This window comes from Lissotriton helveticus, chromosome 6 (genome assembly GCF_964261635.1).
Source record: "Lissotriton helveticus chromosome 6, aLisHel1.1, whole genome shotgun sequence".
Taxonomy (NCBI): domain Eukaryota; kingdom Metazoa; phylum Chordata; class Amphibia; order Caudata; family Salamandridae; genus Lissotriton; species Lissotriton helveticus.
In genome coordinates this window covers 1,500,323,683-1,500,344,782 of record NC_136067.1, presented here as the reverse complement: position 1 = coordinate 1,500,344,782, position 21,100 = coordinate 1,500,323,683, and the positions used below count along the sequence as shown (strand labels likewise).

General features: G+C 46.6%; 1 protein-coding gene across 1 annotated transcript in view; it reads left to right on the top strand.

Annotated features, from left to right (window-relative positions):
• The window catches only part of REL (REL proto-oncogene, NF-kB subunit), a 330,308-nt gene that overhangs the window by 196,167 nt on the left and 113,041 nt on the right, over positions 1–21,100 (top strand). Inside the window, exon 5 of the mRNA XM_078649301.1 lies at positions 5,000–5,091. Coding sequence (XP_078505427.1) covers positions 5,000–5,091 — 92 coding nt within the window. The remainder of the gene's footprint in view (positions 1–4,999; positions 5,092–21,100) is intronic.

Genomic DNA, 21,100 nt, shown 5'->3' with positions numbered 1-21,100 from the left:
AGAAATAAGTTACTCCTTCGAAAGAACTTGGCTTTGATTTGTCATTTTTATATTACTTCCGACAATGTCTGATGTTTTCAGTCCGCTAGGCTCCTTGGAACCCTGTTCCCCAGTCATCTATTTTGAGCATTTGGAGTCAGTGGATATCAACTGAGATTCTTGCTCATTCAAATTGACTCTTCAAAGACAGCTAATTTGGCTTGGGATCTCATATGGATAGAAGATTGTTCTTATCGTCTGGAATGCCTATCTGGTTTAGAAGCAGAGCCTCCTTTGGGTAACATTTTTGCCTGCATTACACAGTGTACAGCTTGTCTTCAGACTTTCCACAGGAGAGGTTCTTTTTACTGTTGTTGTGCAGAGAGCTAATGTAATATTCTCTGATAAATCTGGGCTTGTCAGGGAGCCTGATTGTTGGTTGCCATGGCAGTATCCCTGTGCTGCAAACTTCTGTAAATTCATTATGGCTGCTTCTTGGGCAAGCTCCATTGCTCCTGTGGCCGACATTTGCAGGGCCGTCACACAGGCATCAATTCACTCATTTTGCACAGTTCATATAGTCATTGGCATCTCCAGCTCTGCAGGTACAGTGCCCATTTCTTTCGAACAAATGATAAATTTACAGGAACAGCAGACTATCTGTGTCTGAATTTACATCTCTGGATAGTCTTAAACAGGTACTTTTTGGAATTCCTGACTTTGTAAAGACTGTACCAAGGAAAAGAAATTAAGAGGCAATGGCTACAATACTCGAAATAATTCTCTTTAATTCTAGTCCTACTCTTCCTCAGTGCTGTGGTTATTTCCTCCATCTGTCTTCGCAAGAAGTTGGTGGATTTGTCCTAGTTCTTGGGAATTGCTTTGATATTTTGTGAGGTTTGTTTCATGGGTAGCCACGTTATCTTACCCCGGTCGAGGTGGGTTGGCAGGACTATCACAGAGGGAGAGAAATGAAATGTCATAAAGCAACAGAGCTTTCCATCTCTGAAATGGAATCCACCTAAGTTTACAAGGACCGAGAAGAAGAGGAGGAGGATTAGGTGTAATGCTGTGAGAGAGACCATGTAAACATTCATTGCCGCTGATTGTTATTTAAGGCCATCCGTATTTCCTGAGGGAGATGTGTGGAAGCATTATGAATGAATTTGCAATTGACCCACAAGACAAATAATGGGGACGCTAGTCTACCTATGATTTACTCAATTGAGAGGTCTTTTTAAGCATGGATTGAAATTCTGCTGTTATCCATACTGAACAATACTGTAACATGTATAGACCGTAAGGGTGACTACTGTAGAACATTTTCTACTACAACAGTAACTCGTTTATGTGATTGCTTTCAGCCTTCAATCTACAGTTCTGGAGATTACTTTGTGACAGGGATAGTAATTCTTTAATTGTGTAAAAGCCCACCAATCCATCAAAACCTGCCTCTTTTAAGTGTTATCCTGTCAGTCATCGCCCCAATCATGGGTTATTCAAGCTCTAGTGTCTAGAAGCCACATTCGTGCCGTATGAAAGCGCAAACATGATATGATAAGTCAGCATGCTAAACAGTTGGCTGCAAAATAAATCTGGAAAATTCCTTGTTGGTTCCCCTTCACCATAGCCAAATCACTCATCAGCACACTTGTAATGAGCAAGCTGGAATATGGTATCACAATCAGGTCCTTGGTTGGATTCTCACAACGTTCTTTTGGGTCTGGACATAAAAGCTACTCCCTAGAATCCAATCAGCAAGCAGTCTTCTCATGCCCATTTCCTAGTGCTAACTTTTAACTTGATAGCTCTCAGCTAAGTATTGGGCTATCTTTAAACTTCTGACTGTGCTTTTCAGTGCAGTCCCCGGTACTCCCTCACCTCTTCCAGATAAAGCATGGGCGTAAAATCCGTTCCGCTCGCGGAGTTTGCGGATTTTCGGCAAATTGCAATCCGCGAACTCTCGCGAACTTGCCGAAAATTCGTAAAATCCGTGCGAAGCGGATTTTTTGCTTGGTCGCACTTGCCAACTAGAATACTATACAATTTCGCGGGAGTAAACACTTGCGAACACGTAGATGCGGCGGGCAGCGTCAATCTCGCAATTGCGAGATTGCAAAATTTGCAATTTCGCACAAGAAATCCACCAGCAGGCAGCATAAACCTTGAAAATTATGATTTTTATCAGAATAACTCCTCAGGTTGCCATTTGCCTGCACTTTTTCTTTGCAAGGAGTCCATTTTGGGACGGGGTGGGAGGAAGGAAGTGCCCCACAGTCTCCAACTTCCTGTTCCTGTCCAGCAGGCTCCTCCCAGTGCTTTCTTCATGTGCTGGTCACTTTGATTTGGATCTTGACCTGGAAGGGTTACTTTTTGTGGATGCTGCTGGATATTTGGATTTTTGCAAAACTGAAAGCACTCAGCAGGTGCAAAAGTTCAACCTTATCATTAGTAACCTTTCCCTGTAGTGCTTCCTGAGGGGCCCCTTCAGAGTTAATTTGCCTACTTGCAACTATTCTATGACCCTGCTCTGACCCTCACAGCAGGCTCGGAGAATAGCTACAAGTATACAACAAAGGTCCTGTTAAAAAAATTACACTACAACAGAAAGCAATTACAGACAAAACTGAAAGCACTCAGCAGGTGCAAAAGTTCAATCTTATCATTAGTAACCATTCCCTGTAGTGCTTCCTGAGGGGCCCCTTCAGAGTTCAGTTGCCTACTTGCAACTATTCTATGACCCTGCTCTGACCCTCACAGCAGGCTCAGAGAATAGCTACAAGTAGGCCACAAAGGTCCTGTGAAAAAAAATTGCACTGCAGCAGAAAGCAAATTACAGATAAGGAAGCAGGTGCCAGCCAGACTGGAAGTTTAAATTCAGTGACACATTAATCAGGGCAGGTGTGCTTGCTTTTTTTCACCCCCATAATCTACAGTGATAAACCAACCAGAGGGTGGCAGTGATGTACCAGAGGGTGGCATGGGTGTACCAGAGGGTGGCAGTGGTGAAACAGAGGGTGCTGTGAACCTGTGATGATGAACCAGACGTAGAAACAACATAGTCGCGGGCGTTGCGAGCCGACAAGTAAGTTCGCAATTGCGAAGTGGTACACAACCCTCGCGAACTGGCAGAAACCCTTGCGAACACAAAAAAAAATTCGCAAAATCCGCCCATGCTTATTCCAGATGCTCTCTAGGTGAACCCATGGCTAAACACTGTGCTCTGCAACCATTCACTTCCTAACTGTTCTGTATCTCTATGTTCCCCTTAAATTTTGCCCCTCCCCCCCTCGCCCCCCCCACACACAAGTCTGTGTGACACTTCCACATGCTCTCCACTTGAACCCAGAGAGTGAATTTTGCTCCTCAAGTGTCTGGCCTCTGATCCGCTTTAGGAATACAAAAACATAGGGAGGGCCCAGTGATGTGCGGAGAACAAGCTATACAGTTGGAAGTGGACTGCACTGGACACTGCGGGAGCCCTGCATGGATAGAGATTTGGCTCCTAGGAGCCTTTAGTAGAAGCCTTGTAGCTGGGAGAGGAACAGGAATGACTTTGCCAGCATCTGAAAGAAAGTATGCCATTGTCATTTTTTGGCCCCTGTGGCACTGGGATAAAACACCAAAGCTGTCTAAGAGAGGTGCAAAGTTGTTGGCTTCAGATTGCTAGTTTAGCCACCGGAGAGCTTTTTCCAGCAAAGGTTGAGACTACTGTAGGGCAGCCAAAAAGAAGCACCATCCCCCCGCCTTTGAAAACCTTCCTTTGCTACTGCTTTCTCTTCTTGCTCGACTGGAGATTTCAGAAACTATTACCAGTCTTGGGACTGGGAAAAGGTGGAATAGTCTTTCCAGCAGTAAAGCGCCCAGCAGCAAGAAGATCTAGCTTTCTTACGTGGAGCATTTGTCGCCAAAACTGAAGGCTTCAGTAGGAGTCTAAAATTGTCGTATTTGACATTGAGTGACCCTAACTGACTTCCCTGCCCCACTGGAGAAGCTTGATTTCCAAAAGAAACAGTAATCTTAAGCAGTGGCGGCCAGCATGACTCATGGGTGGTGAGGTGGGTGCGGGGTGGTCAGGGGGTGCGCAGGCACGAGGTAGGGCAATGAAAAACAAAATGTTTATTAAAAATGACACGTTTACCTTGCCGCCGGGTCCCGACACCACATCTCTGGTCCTTGCTCCTGCTCTCCTTGTGGGAAATGAAGCCAGTAGAACAGCCAGGCTCCCCTGACCAGTCAAAACGCCGCAATGCAGCGTTGTGATTGGTAAGCACCCAGATTCCCCTGACCAGTCACAATGCTGCGATGCAGCATTGTGATTGGTTTTGAGCATCCTAGTTTGACGCTCAACCAGGGAATGGGGGCCTGGGCTTGTTTTCCACTCAGGCTGAATGCAGCCTGCCTGGAGAAAAGGGAAAGTGCACATGACTGGTTTGGGCGGCCCAAGAGGGCAGACCAAACAGTCATTGCGCACTTGGGAGTGGGCAAACCACTCCTCTCCTGCCATGCTCCGTGAGCAGAGCAGCCACACCAACCCACCTGCCCGCAAAGGAAGTAAACATAAAATGATAATATCAAAGTTATATCATTTTATATTTCCTTTCCTTTAAATTGCTCAAAGCAGTGGGGCAACGCTCCTCCGCCGCTACTGAATTCTTTAGGAACACTTTTAATCAGTGCGACCCACAAGACTATGCTCCACCAGTGCTCCACTGGGAATTTTATTGTGTTGTTTACTGACTTCAATGTTGTTTGATATAACGCGCTTGATGCTCGTCCGGAGTTTAAGTAAAGTTTTCTTAGTGAAATGTGCTTTGACATATCAAGATATCGTATTGTTTAGTTGGTGGTGTACACCCTCCCAAGTTAACCATTCTGTATTTCACAATCTCCAAATTAATCAATAAATAATTAACAGATTTTTTTCAGGTTTTCCGTAACTGGAAAAGGATGCAGTGAATGATAAAATGAGGGTATTTATATTAAGTGTAGGTGCATATTATCATTTTCTGTGTTCTAGTTTTCAGAACCTGGGAATTCAGTGTGTGCGAAGGAAAGAGGTTAGGGATGCCATCCACTTACGAATATCAAGAAAAATTAACCCCTTCAATGGTGAGTAAAAACTTTTCTACTTTTGTAGTCCTGTTTTAAAGACCTACATATAAAACATAAAGTAAAGTGTACGATGTTGGAGTTAGTGCATTTTTCATGAAACAAAATATGTGTTAAGTAAAAAGAAACAATTTTTTTTAATTTTTTTGGGTAATATTTTTATTGCCATTTCAACAATCATGATTTTAGTTATGCAATACATCCAACCATGTCAGGCATAAAACGTTAGGCTGAACTGACAAAAATGATTTGCGGAGAATGTACATAACACCAGAGAAAACACACGCTATTGATCCTGATAGACCTCACTGTTGTCTGAAATGTGGGGCGCCACATGCTGACTTTGCACACCTCACTTGGAATTGTGTTAAAATTAAGACCTATTGGTGTGAAGTGTTCAAAGTTATTGGGGAAATGGTAGATCTGGAGATTGCACCAACACCTGAAACTGCATTGATGAGCTATGTGTTTGGCTTCCTGAAAGGGGTCAGTAAGTTTGTGGCAATTGGGTTGTTGCTGGCGAAGAGAGAGATAGCTAATAAATGGGGCAGTAAAACCTCCCCAACATTAAAAGGCTATCTTAACAGCTTAGCATACTGCAATATAAATAGCGACTTATACGCTAGCACCCAACTAGGGGCATCCCGCCCAAAAGACATCTGGGGTCCCCTCAAGTGTTATTCGCTGGCATTAAGCGCCTCATCTGTTGTGCAACAAACGCATGGGTTTGTGCCCACTGGTGTGGGCTAAACTGTTTTCAGCTTGGTTTCAGTTAGCAAATTGCCAGGTGACATCTTTTAGGCAGATGGATGCTATATATGGTTCATTTGGAAAAGAGAAATTGCGGGTCGGGCCGGGGGGTCGTACAGAGGGAAAAGTCTTGCAAGATATGTAATAGTTGTCTATTCCACATTGGGTTTTATTGAAATGTAAAGTACAGTGAGTTACCACGAATGTGGTATGTATGTGGTAAATAAAGTTAAAAAAAACAAAAACTAACAAAAAATTTACAATTACTGGTTATAAATGATTTGATGTTAAACATTTAGTTAATCAAACAAGTTATGTTTGTGTACCTTTCACTTTGGCACTTTAACCTGTAAGCTACAGAGAACTGTGATTAAATAGATAATACATAGTTATTGATGTGAGGAACATCTTCATCCACGTACTGTCTGACTATAGAGTCTTATATTCATGAATGTTGTTGCAAAAACGCTAGCTTCAAACCAGGGCGGCTAGAATTATATGGAATAGAAGGTCGAATTAAGTGACAAGGTTGACTAAATTAGTTTACATGACATTATGTTGCATAATATGTATGGCGTGGTTGATCTTCTACAAATTCTGACAACTTAACACACTTTGACCTAGGCTTTTGACAATTTAACACGCTTTGGCCTTAATTATAAGTTTGCCTGAATAGGGTAGGATATTTACCACATGTAGTAAATACCATTACCTCAGAGAGAGGTATTTACCGTGAATTCTGTCGTAACGAGAGGGCTACCGGTCCCAGATCACAGAAGGCAAGGAGGAGGAGCCCTGCATCAGTGACAGCACCTGTGTCAACTGCTTATAAGCGCAGTTGGAGTCCCGCTTCACGGGCTGAGGGTGGGCCTGTCAGCTCCAGGAAGATGCAGGGCAGGGCCACCCAACTTGGCTCAGCGGTTGGACAGACTTGGTTCCTTTCTGTGTATACGTATTTTTTTATAAACAAATTAATACTTAGTTCCCCAAACTAGAGAAAGATGAGAAGAAACGAGGTGTATGGAGCTAAGGGAGCGTGTCAGTCAGTCAGGGAACAAGGTGTTCCCTTGTTGGAACTAGGGGACCTCACACACCCAGACGGGAGCCTAGGTGTCATGCTTCATCATCGGTCTCCTGCTCCTCGTCAGACTGGCGCTGCAATGTCTGACGGGCGCCGTAGGCGCTCTTTGATGGAGATCTTTTGTTCCAGCCAGTTTTTGCGTGAGTGTGAGGGGTCTGGTGTAAGTGTAGTCGTGAGTGAAAAGGTGAGGTTAAAAGAAGGTAAGTCAGTCCACAATGAACTTTATTTGGGGTGGCTGACTCCCTAGTTTAAAAGGGTGGGAGGGGAGAAAGGGACTGTATAGGCTACAGTGAACTTGCTCAACCCTCTAAGAAGGTCGACATGTTTCATGCCAATGTGGCAATTCTTCAGGACCTCAAGTGTTGGGTACTACACAGTGAAAAAATAAAAATAAATAAAGTTTCTAAATACAACCTCAATGGGTCAATCAGGGAGCAAGCCAGCAGGTCTTGCTCTGGAGGGGAACCTAGAAAAGACAAGTGAAAGGGTTGTAATCTCAGCGAGTAGTATGATTAACCCTTCATTAACCAGGTTCCAAACACATTCTCCATACACCATCTAGCATTGGTATACAGTGTGGCACATCAATCACACAAGGAATGGGGCACATCGGTCAATGGTGCGACCATACAATGGTTAATCAAAAAGTGTGTTCGCATGCTGACACTGCCAAGACCATGCATTCAGTCAGAAGTAGGAAGGTTAAAAAGGTTAAAAAAGACGGAGGCTAAACTTGTACCACATCACATTTATATTGATGACTAGAAAGGTGCTTACCCTAGGAACAACCCTAAAGGGCCCCGCAGTCTGTTCACGTGGGGCAGTTCAAGTGGTAAAGTACCTGTAACAGAAAAGCACATACAGGGACCCCACCGGGTATGTTCAAAAAACGCATGGTAGCGAGTATAAGGTCACGGTGGTAGAAGGACCGCCTGGCCAAACCAGGGACGGAGAAATGCGGATATAACACCCACAAAGACCTGATTCAGTCCCCCTCTGGGGCCCTTGAGTCAGCCCTAGACGCATGCGTGCTCTGCACCGGTAGCGCTAGCAAGGCTGGATGGAGCACCGGCCCCACATGGGAGTATGCGGAGGATTAAGACCGTACATCTGGTAATCACAAAGTTCCAGGAGCTCGAGTAATCCCCCAGACCATTGCACGGCAAACCCGAACAGAGGCACCCAGCGTGCCAGAGACCGCGTGTCAGAGCCGCGCCGGGGGAGTTGGCCAGTATCTCCCTTTAGTAACTAAACCCGCAAATCACGAACCCACTAGTCGGGTGGGCATAGTAACGTTCCAAAGCTTACCTGAAACGAAGAGCTGCCAGGGCGGAAACCTACCCACACCACGAAGCGCTCCTGCCGGTAGCGCGGAACAGCTGGTGTCATCTTGGAGGAGACGCCGTGGTTTTAAAGCTGTGATCCGCGGCTCCGCAGAGAAACGCCTCGCTGGTGGGCGTGTCCCACGTGAACCCCGTCACCTCAGTGCGTCAGAGCGCAGGAGCGTGGCGCCTGAGGGTGGTGGAGAAATGCCTCTAATGTGGCGGCCATCTTAGAATGGTGTGGGACTAAAGGACAGTTACTAGAAAGTTTGTGCTGTCTATCATAAAGTGGCATAGAAGACCACAGGGGACTACTGATACAAGTGTAGGTGCTATATTGAATCTAAAAGTGGAGAGGTTAGATTCAATAAAGGTGATAGCGGTAACTAGCGGTTCAGGAGTAAAAATGAATACCTAGTTTCTGACGTATTTTTTATCATGTTTCCGTTCATTGCCTTAGCAATGCTCAGTTGGCTTCACAGCACTCACTTTTTTATCAGACCTGCCATACCCACACCACTCTCGTGGCGGACTGATACTTACGCAGCATGCATTTTGAGGGGCAATTTAATAGGTTATCATATCTGTCCCTGCTTCAAGGCAGAGAGCAAACCTGACTGCGCCCTTGTATTGCAAGGGAGTATTGAAAGCCATAAGGCACGACCTCCAGCTGGATGGCGTGTGTTCTGGACTACAATTAACTATTGGTTTGAGGGCAGGCTTCATTTGACATAACCAACGTACGGTAGTAATTTCCGCCCCCAAGTGTCACTTTTATGGCCAGGAAATCTCAGCCCAGGGAATATGTAGGGCCATTAAGGGCATTGTGCCAAATAAAGCTCTGGGACTAAACATAATCCCTGGGATCTATTCCGAAGAGAGGCAGGCATATAGAGTGCCTATTTCTCTCAGTTATTTACTGCCTTCCTCAAAGGGGCCCCTTTGCCTTTGACTTGGGCCGGGGCTGAAATCATCCCTGTATGCAAAAAGGGCCCCCTTGACTTGCCAGTCAACCATAGACCCATAAGTCTCATTGGCAGCTCACAAAAGTTGTTCAGTAGGATCATACTTGGCAGTTTACAGGAATGGCTGAAGGATAATGACATTTTTCCCCAGTTACAGGCGGGCGTTAGGGAATCTACAAGTATGAACAATCAGGTGTTTCGTCTTCTGATGTTGTACTGGAATGTTGTTACTCTGGGCGGTGGCTGCCTCTGTATCGTATTTGTGGACCTTTATTCAGCCTTTGACTTAGTCCCCAGGCTGACCCTTTGGCAGGTACTACAATAGTTTGATGGTACCCAGTTACTTATTAGACATCATTGTCAGAGTGCATACTATGTGCTGGTCAGGTGTGGCCAGGCCGACAAAATGACAGAGCTATTTCCTGTAACTAGATGGATTATACAGGGGTGTGCACTTGCTCCCATGTTATTGACACTTTACGTCATTGGCCTTATAAATATTTTAGGACAGAGTGATAATGACGCCCCTAGGTTGCCAAACATGAGGATCCTTGCCCTCTTGTTTGCCAACGATACTCTTCTACTTTCTAAGTCCTCTATGGGCCTCCAAAAACTCCTGGACCACTTTGAGTACTTTTGTAAGGTGTGGGCCTAGTGGGCCTAGAAATAAATGTGCACAAGACCAAGTATATGATTTTGAACCCAGGGAATTCAACTAGGGCCAATCCAGCACTAGCATGGATTCCCCGTGAGTGAGGTCATACCTATACGTACTTGGGCATCACACTAACTGAACCTCTTGGGTGGCACACACACATTATGCAGCACAGGCTACAGCTAGACTACACCCTATCCTTTATTGGAGGAGTATCTGGGCCATCCTAGAGCTCCACTCCTAACGGAAAGGCTTAGAAGAAATGATCACTTTTGCTGTCTCCCGGAATATACCCTGGATCAAATATTCGAAAGCCACTCTGGGAGAGATTGGGAAGGCAAATCTGTGGAGCACCCCGGGTGAGGCTGGGGCGATCTCCAAGTCCAACATTAAATCAGCCTATTGGCAGCATAAAGAGTCCCTATTGCATACCCAGGCAGGCCAAGGATTGCATCAGAGCTGATACTGGGAACTTTCCCGCCCACTGGACGTGACTCCAGTCTTCTCGCTTGCTATCAGGGACAAGGATTCTTTGGAGCTCTCTGGCATTTCTTCATGCCCTGGCACCTCGGAGTCAGTGTCCATGGACAGACTGGGATCGCCTCCCAGTGTTGGTGATGACGCACCCTCCGCTTCTTCCACATTTCTATGGAGAACAGGGTCATTCACAGGGACCATGGGCTGGCTCTCTGCACCCTGGCTGGACGCACTAGCCTCTGCAAACTGACACTTCTTGAAGTGGGAAATGTTTCTCGTTACAATTTCCCCACCCCTCCGAGCAATGATTCTTGTGCCTTGTTCTCTGATGACAGTCCAGGGGCGCCTTTCATAGGGAAGATGGAACTTGCTTTTGGTCATGCGGTTCTTGAGCAGCACCTTGTCTTCTCTTTGCAGCTGCACTTGGTGAGCCCCACGGCGCTGACTGACTTTCTCATGCGCCCTACGCCTCTGGTCATCTATCTTGCGATCATCAGGCTTTTCGGGTCACCATCTGGGATGATGTGGAATCGAGTCCGTGATCACTCGGCCCATTGACAGATGTCCGGGAGCCAGTCCTGTCATGGTGTGAGGGGTTTGTCGGTAATTTTTCAGGAACATGAACACAGCCATTTACAGGGGCTGGTGTCGTTCATGTGCGATGCAGATGACCTTGTTTAAGGTCCGCATAAACCGCTCCACCTCCCCTTTTGGCTTGTGGCCAGCGACGGGTAATCCGCTGATGTTTGATGCCCAGCGAGGCATGGTAAGTGGCTACCTCCTGACTTTGAAAAGCCGGCCCATTGCCATTCGTGAGTTCTTTAACAATGCAGTGCATCGCCATCACCTTCTCCAGCTTCGGGATTATCTCAGGGGCACTTAGTGTATTCACGGTTTCAATTTCGGGATACTTGGAATAGTCATCTATAGCCACGAAGGTGTGTCTTTCGTCTGGCAGACTCCCGAAGTCGAGGCGGACGCTCAGCCATGGACCAGCGGGCTTTGGCTCTGTGACCACCGGAGCAGGTTTGGGGCTTCTGCCGGTTACCTGACACCACTGGCACTCCCGGACGGTTGCCTCCACAAGCTCATCCATTAAAGGAAACCACACTTTGGTTCGTAGTCTCGACTTGGTTTTAACCATGCCTTGATGTCCACTGTGTGCTAGTTGAAGGATCCTGTCAGTCAATGAGGAAGGAATTACCAGCCGGTGGCCTCGCATGAGACAGCCTGTGGTGTCTTCCGCCAGCTCTTCCTGAACATGATATAAGCTCTCCGGTATTCTGCAGGCCTCCACGGTGAGTATCTTCCATTCGTCTTGGGCTTTATGCCAGTTGTCGTGCTCCATCGCCTTCTTGATTCTTTGCAGGCACTCATCCTTGTCCGTTTCACTCTTCAGGTCACCCATTGAGAGGGAAATGGGGCACGACCGTTCCGTGATGCATTTGACATACTCCTCTGTGTCGACGCCATCTTCCTCCTCTTCGGCCATAGCACTTCTTGGGTGTCTGGATAGATAATCCTCAGGATTACGGCTCCCTGGCTGATATTCAATGCGACAATTGTAGTTCTGCAATTGTAGCATTCATTTCTCTATTCTCGGCGGAGGCTTCAAAGAGGTGCCGGAGAACAGGGGCAGAAGAGGCTTGTGGCCCGTGGCCACTACAAACGGCTTACCGTAGACATAAAGATGAAAATGGCGACACCCCCAGTGGATTGCAATCGCCTCCTTTTCAATCGGGGAGTACCGCTGCTTAGTGTCCAGGAGCGAGCAGCTGGCAAATGCCACTGGGGCCCAGTCTTCTTCCGACGTGCGGCGTTGCTTTAGCACTGAGCCCAGTCCCTTTGGGCCTGCGTCCACTGCAACCATCGTGAGCTTTTTTGGGTTGAAGAACTCTAGAGTAGTGGCAGCTGACAGAGCATCTTTAATGTCCTGGAAGGCCTTGGCTTGTGGTTCTTCCCACATCCACGGGACTGAGTCCATGGTGACCTCTCTCAGGGGCTGGGTGAGGGTCGTGAGGTCCCAGTTGTTCACCATGCCCAGAAAACTGTGGACTTTGTGATGTTGACGGGGGCTGGTGCATTTTTTATGTCTTTGACCTTGTCGGGGTCAGGATTCACCCCCTCAGCCGAGAAGGTGTACCTGAAGAACAGCAGTTTGGTCTTGAGAAACTCACATTTCTCTTGGTGCAGGGTTAGTCCAGCATCTTTTATTCTCTGGAGAGCTTGCACCAGGTGGGAGTGGTGCTCCGGGATCGATTTGGCATGTACCATATTGTCATCACTCATGTTGGTGACTCCAGGGATGTCCATGATCAGCTTGCGGATGACATTCTGGAACACCTCTGCGGCGCTGGATATTCCAAAGCTCAACCGAGTGTACCTGTGAAGTCATACATGAGTGGAGAATGTCGTAATGTTCCTGGATGCCTGATCAAGGACTAGTTGGTGGTATCCTGACCGTAGGTCAAGTTTTGAGAACCAACACGCCCTTGCCATTTCTCCGATCAAGTCATCAATTGTCGGGGTGACGTGTCGCTCTCTTTTTATGGCTGCATTCGGCAATCTCATGTCGACACATATCCTGATGGCTCCGGGTTGCTTTGGTTTCTGGGCAACAACAATTGGGGAAACCCAGGGTGTGGGACCCGACACCTTTGCAATGATGCCTGCCTGCTCCAGCTTGAGGAGCTCATGCTCCATCAACGGACGTAGATGAAAAGCCACACAACTGTGTCGCAGAGCTACGGGTTGTACTGTGTTGTCAAAATGATGGTGGATTTCCTTCCCTCTGTACTTTCCAATGCCTTCGAAGACCGATGCAAACTCCTAGAGTATGTGCTGGATTGACTCCTGGTGGATTCTGAATGCAAATCATACGATGCCCAGGTCTTCAGCCACTCGGCATCCCAGGAGCATGCCTTGTCCATCCTTGGTGACATACACCATGGTGCTGACTGATTTGTCTTCATGCATGACGGTAGTTATACATTTTCCTTTCATTTCCAACGGCTGGTCTTGTCCGTACGCGAAGACCGTGATTTTGGTGGGCTGTAGAATGGGTGCTGGGTGCATGGATCTGTAGAGAGCGGTTGCCATTATGTTAATGGTGGCTCCGGTGTCCACGACCGCTGTGACCTCCTGTGCTCCCACCTGAATACGGCATTGGGGCAGACGCCTGCTCCTGTTCGACGCGGCTCCAATCATGGGCACCTTGTGAACTGCCTTTTTCTCCTCTTCATCATCGTCCATGTCACTCGACTCACCACCTCCTTCGGGTACTGTGTTAACTACTTGCTTGGGCTTTCGGTATTGCTTGGAACAACATACCTTTTCGAAATGGTTGAATTGGCCACAACCTGTGCATTTCTTGCCCTTCGCTGGACAATCAGCTGCTTTGTGAGGTGGACCACCACAGTACCCGCAGTATTGTTGACCCCCTTGTGGTCCACTGGTGAACGGCTTTTTGCTTCGACGGTCCACTGGCTTTGTTGTGACCACTTTACCGGTTCCACTTTGACGGGTGACTGCAGCGCCGCCTCCATGTGCACTGCCCTGGCCTTGGACAGCTCTTTTGTGCGTCCCAGACTTAAAATGTCCGCTAATGGCTTGCCCGACTCTTCCAATATTCATTCGTGAAGCTTCGCCGAGGCACACCCTTGGATAATTTGCCCTCTAATCTCTTCCGTCTCATCTCTAAATCCACACGTGGATGCCAGGAGCTTGAGCCTGCAGTGGAATGTGTTGAGTGATTCTTCCCGTAGCTGCCTAGCCTGACGAAGGATGAAGCGCTCGTAGTCCTGGTTGGCCATCTTTTGAAAATGGCCGTTGGGCGCAATAATGAGGGTCATGTGAGTATTGGGTGTCGCCTCTACCAGAGTCTTCGTGATGCAGTGAATATTTTTCCCTCCTAAGTGGAGTAACATGGCCCTCTTCTGGTCTTTCTGCACTTTCGTGGCCTCAAAGAAAATGATGAAACGTTCTACCCATTCTTTCCATCTGGACACCTGGGCAGACAGAGCTCCTTCTACTACAAATGGCTCAATTGGGGGGGATGGTGGACATGATGAACCTTCCCTAGGGCAGCCCGCTGCGGGGACGTGACACTGCACCTCACAATATGTTCCTTCCCTAGATAAGGCAAAGATAAAGCCCAGAATCCTGCTGTTGGCCCAATTATTGTTACTGTGTGCAGGCTAATCACACCCCCACAACACTTGTAGGTTGACAGGAAATGGCTGGACTCATCTGGGTGTGATTTTACTGCTTCCAATACTAGTTTGTGGCTGTTTGCCTCCCTGCAGCACTTCTTAGGCATCCAGGGGCCACAGGGGTTGCACAACGTGTTGGAGTGCGGTAGCGCAGCTGATGAATTCCCTTCTCTGCGCTCTCAGGTATCCAGGGGCCACAGGGTCAATACCGAGTGTGGGAGCGCAGTAGTGCGGCAGTCAAAATCCTTCCCTTGTAATGCAGGGGTAATGCGCGTGCCTGTGACTCACCCAGCCGGGCGGTCCTGGAGAGCAGCGTCAGTGCCTGCGGGGACACAGTGAAGTTCAATTTTCCCGCAGCGCCTGGAGCACAGATCTTGCCCCCGGCAATGGCGATGTACCTAAGCTGCTCGCTCCACAGACTCCACTGCTCGCTCCGCAGGCTTCATTCGCTTTGGGTGCCAGCAGCCAGACGTAGGGGCACGAGCACCGCGGGCCTCTTCCAACCACGCGTGGCCGCCCCTGTGTGATATCGCGACAGGAGCACACCCGCCCTCGTCGCCAGTGTGATGTTGTGCACAGCGACCTCAGCACAGGTGAGCTGGCACTCCAAGTCTCTGCGGCAGGGCCTATGTAAATAATTACACGGAGACAGTAGTTGTGCTTAATACTGCCAACGCTAATGCGCGTCTCGTGACGTCGCATCCGCGGTAGGCGTTTTTATTGCTGTGCCGTCACGTGACCGGGACCATACCACATGGCCCGGTCACGATAGGGGTGTATCGGGATATTCCACTATTGGGAATACATACATGGGGTGCCCTCACTGTCACTACTGTTCACATCACAGCTGCGACACTACAGTAACTACGTTTTATGTGTTTTACTTGCTACAGTGTGTTTCATTTATATTTTGTATGATTCTCTTTTATGTGCTTTCAAAGCTCTTGAGCCGAAATAAAGTTTTTGATGTTGCCATTTAGAATTTTCTACAGGAAAATAACATGCGGAATACATTTCTATCACACCTCATTCCCCATGGTGTGCCCTTTTATCTGGGTCGTTTACATTCCCCAAGATGTGCCCTTTTTTCTGGGTCGTTTCTTCCAATAAATTTCAGCAGGTTTGATTTGTCGAATGTATTGATGTAACTCTGCGAGGATGTAACAAATATCACACATCTCGTCACTCCGATCGCTGTGCAAACACTGGTTTCACAGAGCTCGGCATATATCCCTGAACTCTTGAGCCTAAAGCAATGGAGATTCCATAGGTGTAAAAATACATAGGTTTCTTTAAAAAGAAATCTGTTCTAATCGAGCAAATCCTCTGCAGCAGAAAACATTGCCATGTATATAAATGTATAGGCCTATACGGTGCTCAGGTTTTAAAACTAGTTCTCGTTTTTAGGTTTGCCTTGTGATCACACAACGGGGACCTTGGGATCACTTCTTTCAAATAAGCAACAGCCTTGCACAAATATGACACATCTCATATTTGTTATGTCCCTGTCTCACTACAGCGTAATTCGGGATTCAACAAATCGGGCCTTGAAAAGAGATTCAACATTTTTTGGGAGGACACTTTTAGCTGCTACTTATTTTTTAACAGTTTTTCCTATGTCAATATGGCTTTGTCTGAATTGTGAAAGCAAATATTTTCACAAGCAAGAAGGAATAATTCGTTCTGCCTCTCGTGATTTACATTTATGTATTTCAGAATTTATGTTTTCTGCTGCTGACAAAAGCACACACTAACTTCCCGCATACTGAAGCGTTCAACACTGGGCAAAATTGTCATAAATGTAATGTGGCAATCTGGAACTTTAGTTAACTATTTTACGTAGAATGGCACCCTGTGTCCAGTAATTTCAATATCATTCGACCTATTTGAGGTGGAAAACTAAGAATTTTTTGTTGAAAACCGCAAAATATTTTATCAGCTTTTGGACTATGCGGCAAGTGTGGCTACTCCATATTTACACAGAAACCCAGTGGCCGCGCAAACTATTTTTCAGAGGGCAGGTTTATATCAAATGGGCGATTGCTGAAAATAAAATCATAAGCAAGAAGTAAATACAGTTGTATAAAAACATGTAGGAGAATGCCATACACAATGGATGACCTGGAGTCTAAATGTGTTCCATAAAACCTAGAGGGAAGAGGTCTCAATTCTGTTCTTCATTGGTGAAGGATGCATCCATTCACGGTTACAATTAGGATCTGGCTGACCTATAGAGCAAACAGGCAGTGTCTGAATGACTTGTCAGACAAGTCTGCATGGGGACGTTTTTTTGCAGTTTGTGGGCCTGTTTATTGGTCTGCTGGGCCAGTTTTTACTGTTGATTTTCCTATTATTAAAAAACATATTGCCTGCGGCAAGCTAAAAATCCATGCAATCTTCCATACTCTGTAAAGCTCTTTTATAGTGTGTATTTATACGTTCAAATCTGCCCCACTTTGCATATATTTGCCACTTTTTTAGCTATCTAACTCACTAATGAGAGCCACTTTTATTTTATTGCCCCAGGCCTATTTTCTGTCCCACTGCGTCCCTGGGTGCAGTAGCTTCAGTATAGAGCCAAATTGTATGAAGGACAGCTCTTTTTCTTTTTTTGTGTCCATAAGTATGCTACCAAATCAGCGGTGCAGAGGTACTCGTTATTCCAAAACGTTTTACCAGCTGGGTAGGGCATACGGCTTTGCCAGCCAGGGCAGTCACCCAAGTGTATCACATTTGATAGTAGAATGTAGCAACTACCCCACCAGGCTATGGAGAGTTGAAGGCTGCTGAAATTGTAGCGAGGGGCAACAAACATGTTACCTTTACTCTGAGCGTCTTTTCCTCTGTGTGTGAATATTGCATGTATCTTTTTTTTTTTTTTTGATAGCTTTATTCGATTTTTGACATAGAAAATCATAAAAGCACAATTTAATACAGCATAAAAATTGATTAGAAGCACGGTTATAAAGAGTTAAAAGATATTTTACAAAAGTATGCATGTATCACAAGATGATGGTTCCTTGCCCCTGTTACAGCCCACCAGGCTGCGCCTCAGAGATCTAATAGAATGTTCAGCATTGCCTCATTGTGGACTGAAATATACATGCAGCCAAATCAAAAAGCATGTCTGAACCCAGAATATTGACCTAAACTGGTTAGACCACCCAGGTGGATCTGCTTCCAGATCTCACTCAACATAATTTATCACTGCTCAAAGTGCCTCATTTGTCTAAGGTCTAGTTCACATCCTCAGCCCCTATATGGTCTCTCCCATTTGTGCCCTGGGGAGTAAACATAGTCACTCTAGGAATAAACATCCTCTTACCGAGTTGTGCCTGCCTCTCCTTCATGAAAACCCAAATGGAAAGCCTACAAAGATGCTCTTCACTTTGATTGATTGATGTTTGATTATTGAATTTGGCGCCCCACACGATTAGTCTTAGCTTGCTGCCTGTGGCTCTGGTTTCAGATAATCCCTGCCCCTCCTGAATTAGTAGTATATATTTGCAAGGTTCTAGAAAAGCTGTGTTGCACAGTCGCAGGGGATGTAAGACCTGTATCAAGACTCTGGAACTTTTTGTTCTCCTATAGGAAGGGAACAACCATAGGATTCTGGAAGAAGCCCCGCTCCTCTGACCTGTCTTGGAAGAAAAGAAGGCTGTACTGCCCCTTGATGAGTGGTGGAAAAGAAGGCAGCTCGGACAAAAGCCTACGTGAAGGTCACCCCGAGGAACTGTACCTCCCAGAATCCACAAGGTCCTTTCAGTCCACTAGTACACAACTACATTGAAGATATCTGCTTTCCATTAACCTTGAGGACTAGAGGAAGACATTCCAAGTCTGAAGGTACAGTGAACCTTCATCTCCCTGCGCTCCTCATGCCACCTTTGTGGGAACTCATGCTACCACATTTCCTGTACCAGAAGGTGACAGGATTTTTCCTTTTAGCATGTGCCTTAGGGTAGTGTCCTCACAACTGAAACTGGTCACGTGCCCTTATTCCTGAAGCATTTAGAAAATCTCTCTACCTCTGTTGTGGAGATATCTCATTTTAACGAAACAACTCTACCCCATCCTAAATTCCCGCTGCATTGTTTCCTAGTGACATCCTGTGTGACTAGCGGATGTGGATTCTTTGGAGTACCTGTGGTCTGAAAAATTTAAAGATAGCCAACAGATCTCGAGATATGAGTCTTTAAAGACTGGTACCCCAGGAATCGTCCTATGAGTGGGAATGCTGTTGGTAGGCTTTTAGATGGTTAAAACATTTTGTACTTTGCATCATTTTTGGCAGATTCTGAGTTCCCTTGCCTCAAAGTCACTGAGTTATTCCCCCTTGGTCCCAGGACTGTTGATAAAAGCAGATGCACCAGTTAAAATGTTGTGGTATTCTGTCTGTATTCGGTCTCTTTGTTTCATTGGCCTGGCAGTCACTGTAATCAAAGACTTTGGAAGAGTAACTTTAACTTTAAAGTGCCAAATTACCTGCAGGTTTGGTAAATTGTAATAGCATGTAGGTTTATGCATGAAAAACGAGTGAAACAATCTTATTTTATTTTTTTGTAAATATATTTTTATTGCAGCAAATTAGGTGGTACAAACAAAGCATTAGCATCAATCCCCCCATTGCCCGGTATACCCATTAGTCTCCTGTACTTGTTCCACACAGCCGTTTAGCTCACACCCCGGAGGTCGAGCGGCGCAACCGGAAATGAAAACTCGTGTAAGGAGATATAGTATGACTCCGTAGCATCTGGGCGTCCTTGAAATGGCAATGCTACTTTCCAGTTCTCCTTGTCTCCCCCCCACGCACAGTTCCTAGTGGGATCAGTAATTATTCTTCTGCGTTGCTGTCCAACATTCTCCACCCGTTCAACCTGCTAAACCTCGCCTCATCCTCTCCCCCCCCCCTGAAACTACCCCTCCCACCCTTAACTCTGCCCCCCACCCCTCCAGACGTGCCAGTGGAACATCAGTGCGCATCCACATCCATCCCGATCAATCCAGACCCGAAACAGACTATCAGGAGCAATCAACTAACATCATTCAGTCAACACCTAGGAAATAGGGGAATTAGGAAGGGGGACTAGGACCCCATCTCATCAGGCGGCCGGTTCACCGGAGCCGGACTATGCTCTGGGGTGTCCGCCTCGTCTACGTCTAAAAGTGTGAACTCCAAGATGAGTGAAACAATCTTTTTTTTTTTTTTTTTTTTTGAAAACCTTTATTTGCATCAATAGGATATACATGCGTGGGCCCACAACCAATCCGGCCGGCCATAGGGCAAAAAAGACAAAAATCGAAATAAGCGATACAAGTCCAGCTGGCAGGCAGGCAAACATATTCAAAACAATACTAAGGTAAGGACAAGCGACATCAACGGCCCAACATCAGGAACAGTGAGGTCATTTTTATAATAAGGGGACAAGGCTCATGGCAGACTCATAAAATACGGGAAAAGCAATAAACAGAAATATATCCACGCCAAAATGGGAAGAGGGGGGGGGGGGGGAAGAGGATGTGAAAACACGAGTCGATCGTAGTACAAAACAAGCGCAAAATATATTAGAGAAGCATACAAGTACTACCAACATCACATGCCCCCCACCCAATATCACGCTAACAAATGCAAGGGGAGCGGATAAACCGCACGATCTAAGCCTACTCGCCATACTAGCCTGGGGGGAAAAAGGGGGGGGGGAAGGGAGGGGAGGGAAAGGGGAAAAAACAGGGGGGAGACCGAGGGGAGGAAACCAATAAAGGCAGGAACAGGGTAAGGAGAAGAAGAAGAAACAAAGAAAAAGAAATATAAAAGGAGAAACACAATCGTGCAAGATGGGCGCCACCCCGGGCCAAGCGTCCCACGGCCAATAATACAGAAGAAAGTGGAGAGCTGGCGAGAAGTAGGGTACGGTAGTCGCGACGGAAACACCGAAGCTGATAAAAGTGGCAGAGCAACAGACCCCAACCCGCTATGCCAGAGAAGCGAGGACAGAAGCGGCACATCTATAAAGGGATAGAAAAGGGCCATAGAACCAAAAAAAAAAAACATCTGAAAGACCCCGCCCACCCGTCCCACCCCGCACCCCTGCAGAAGGCTACGGCCTACCCTCCAAACAGCGTGCCTGTCGCCCTAATCCGAAACCCGAAATATAGTAAAGAAAGAAAGTAGAATAAGGAGACAAAAAGAAGAAGGAAAGGAAATATGGAACAAAAATAAGATGTGAGGGAGGAGCCAAAGGGTACAAACAAACACACTCGGCCACGACCCTCCCCGGACCATCAATTGAATAACTATCAAATCAGTACTACACCTTCACATACAGCAATAACCCGCGAGGGGGGGGAGGGGGAAATCTGAACGTTTCACAATGTCGAAAGTACAAGCATCAGTACAAAGGACAAGTAAACCAGCAGTCTATCAGTGTTGCGCAACTCACCCCCAGCCCTTCCTAACCACGAAACCAACCCAATAAAGGATAACATGGAGCGGACCACCCAGCACAGAATAATCGCAATGTTGACCAGGGTCACGGCAGTGATGTATA